The 2764-nt window shown below is 43.9% G+C and overlaps 1 protein-coding gene across 1 annotated transcript; it reads left to right on the forward strand.

The window, feature by feature from the left end:
- Positions 1–994: 994 nt before the first annotated feature.
- LOC130957234 (uncharacterized) lies at positions 995–2392 on the forward strand. Its single transcript, XM_057884105.1, has one exon. It carries the CDS (start codon positions 995–997, stop codon positions 2390–2392), a length of 1398 nt encoding a protein of 465 aa, XP_057740088.1.
- Positions 2393–2764: the final 372 nt, after the last annotated feature.

The following is a 2764-nucleotide window of genomic DNA, read 5'->3' on the forward strand; positions in this document are numbered from 1 at the left end:
AGCAAAGACATGGTTTTATTTGCTACCGGATGAGATTGCTACCAATTGGAATTTCTTGAGAAGAGAGTTTCTAGATAAATTCTTCCCACCGGAGAAGACCAACTACATTCGGAAGGAGATTTCGGGTATAATGCAAAGAGACCAGGAGAGTTTGTACGAGTATTGGTCTCGGTTTAAGAGGCTATTGGAATCTTGTCCACACCATGGAATAAACACTCACTTGCTCATTAGTTACTTCACCGGAGGTCTTTGTGTGGAAGATAGAAGATTTTTCACCACTTCTAGCGGTGGTTCCCTTTCGAAAAACAAGACGGAGGGAGAAGCTTGGAGTTTGATAAAGGATGTTGCCGAAGCTACACAACATACAAGGGTGAGAAGTAACCATCTCAAGGGTGTGGTAGAACCGTTCCCTTCCGAATCAAGCCTAACCAAAGCACTTGGGGATATGACCACCATCCTCACACAAATGCAAGAGGATCAAAAGGAATTCTACTCCATCCAAGCCATCCAAGCTCCACCTCCAGTTGCTCAACTTGAAGGCCCTCCTAGGATTTGTGGTTTGTGCTCTGACACCACACATTACACCGATCAATGCCATCAAATTCAAGAGGAACATGCCCTTGTAGTGGCCAATATGAATTACAACAACCGTCCACCCTATCCTTCTCAAGGCTAAAACCACTACCCTCATGGTAGTAATCAACATCAAGGGTGGAGGGATAATGCACAAGGGAGCAACCAAATCCAAAGATGGAACAACTCTTCTTCTCATCACAACAATAACCAATCTTCATCTTAATACGACCACAACAACAACAACTACCAAGCCAACCAAAATCACCATAACCAAAATCAAAACAACTACACCAAGTACCAAGCACCACACCATAGACAACAATCTAACCAAACCTCTCCACCTTCCACCAATCAAGTTGACGAGCTTAGAGCCGCTGTGGATAAACGGGATGAGGGCTATAAGGCTCAATTCGAGGCCATGAGTGCTCAATTGGCCAATCTTGCCGACATAATTTCGAAGATGTCCATGTCCTCCTCTAACAACACCAACCAACCCTCAAGTTCTTCCAACCTTCCATCCCAACCCCAACCAAATCCAAAGGGCAGTCTCAACGCCATCACCCTACGGTCGGGAACTACATTGGAGGAGATACCTCCAAGGGTCTTAGAGGACATTCATGAGGAAGAAGTGATTGTTGAAGCTCCACATGAAAAGGGGGAGGTAGACAAGAGGCATGAGGAAGAAGGAGTAAACCTCAAGGAACCCAAGAGGAAAGCTCTAGTGGATGAGTCCATCCCTATTCCATTCCCTTCCATGGTGAAGAAAGCAAAGAAGACACTGGAATTTGATTTGAACATGCTTCAAGTGCTCAAGAAGGTTGAGGTAACCATACCACATCTTGATGCTATTCAACAAATTCTAAAGTATGCAAAATTCTTGAAGGACTTATGCACACACAAGGATAGGATAGGAGAATTTGAGATATTATCCTTGGGTAGTTCAATTTCTTCCTTGATGGAACCTATTCCAAAGAAATGTGGTGACCCTAGGCCTTGTTTGGTGTCTTGTTGTATTGGTAGACACACTTTTCATGATTGTATGTGTGATCTTGGAGCTTGTGTAAGCATCATGCCACTTTCTACCTTTGTGCGGTTGAATTTAGCCCCATTAAAGAAGTCGGCGGCGAGGTTTGCCTTGGCCGATAAAAGTGTGATCACGATAACAGGAATAGCTGAAGATGTACTTGTGGCATTCAAGGATTTGATCTTTCCGGTTGACTTTTACATCCTTGAAATGCCTCCAACAAAAAATGGAAGCTCGTCCTCCATTCTACTTGGTAGACCCTTCTTTAAGACCTATAAATTCAAGTTAAATGTCTTCACCGGCACATATTCCTTTGAGGTTGGAGACAAGACTATCAAGTTCAACTTAGAAGAAGCCATGAAGCATCCTCCCGAAGAGCATTCCATTCTCCAATGTGATGTAATTGATGAAGTGGTAGCGGAAGTGCAAGAAGAGGACCATAACAAGTTGTGCTACCACATTGTTGAAGAGACGGATGACCAAGAGGGTGAACATGAGAAAGTTGTTGAGAATGAACTCCGTGAGCTTGACGAAAAAGAACCTCAGCTTGAGGCAACGAGTGAATTGAAGCCTCTTCCATCTCATTTGAAGTATGCTTTCTTAGAGGACAACCAAAAGTTTTTGGTAATTATTGCTAGTGAGCTTTCTAGTGAAGAAGAAGAAAAGCTCCTAGATGTTCTCAGAAAGTACAAGAAGGCAATTGGTTGGAGCCTAGCCGATATTGAGGGAATTGACCCTCGCAAGTGCATGCATCGTATATTTCTCCAAGAGGGAGCTAGGCCGGTTAGGTAACTGCAAAGGAGGCTCAATTCGACTATCCTCGATGTGGTAAAGAAAGAGGTCACTAGGCTACTTGATGCGGGTATCATATACCCGATTTCTGACAGTGAGTGGGTGAGCCCAGTCCAGGTTGTTCCCAAGAAATCAGGCAACACTGCGGTTACAAAGGATGATGATGAAGTGGTCACCAAGAGAGTATAAAATGCATGGCGAGTGTGCATCGACTATAGAAGGTTGAATGCCGCTACAAGGAAGGACCACTACCCCTTGCCCTTTATCGACCAGATGTTAGACCGTTTAGCGGGTAAATCTCACTACTGTTTTCTTGATGGATTCACTAGTTACTTCCAGATTCACATTGCTCCTGAAGATCAAGAAAATACC

The sequence above is a fragment of the Arachis stenosperma genome, chromosome 10, assembly GCF_014773155.1.
Source record: "Arachis stenosperma cultivar V10309 chromosome 10, arast.V10309.gnm1.PFL2, whole genome shotgun sequence".
In the NCBI taxonomy this organism is placed as follows: Eukaryota; Viridiplantae; Streptophyta; class Magnoliopsida; order Fabales; family Fabaceae; genus Arachis; species Arachis stenosperma.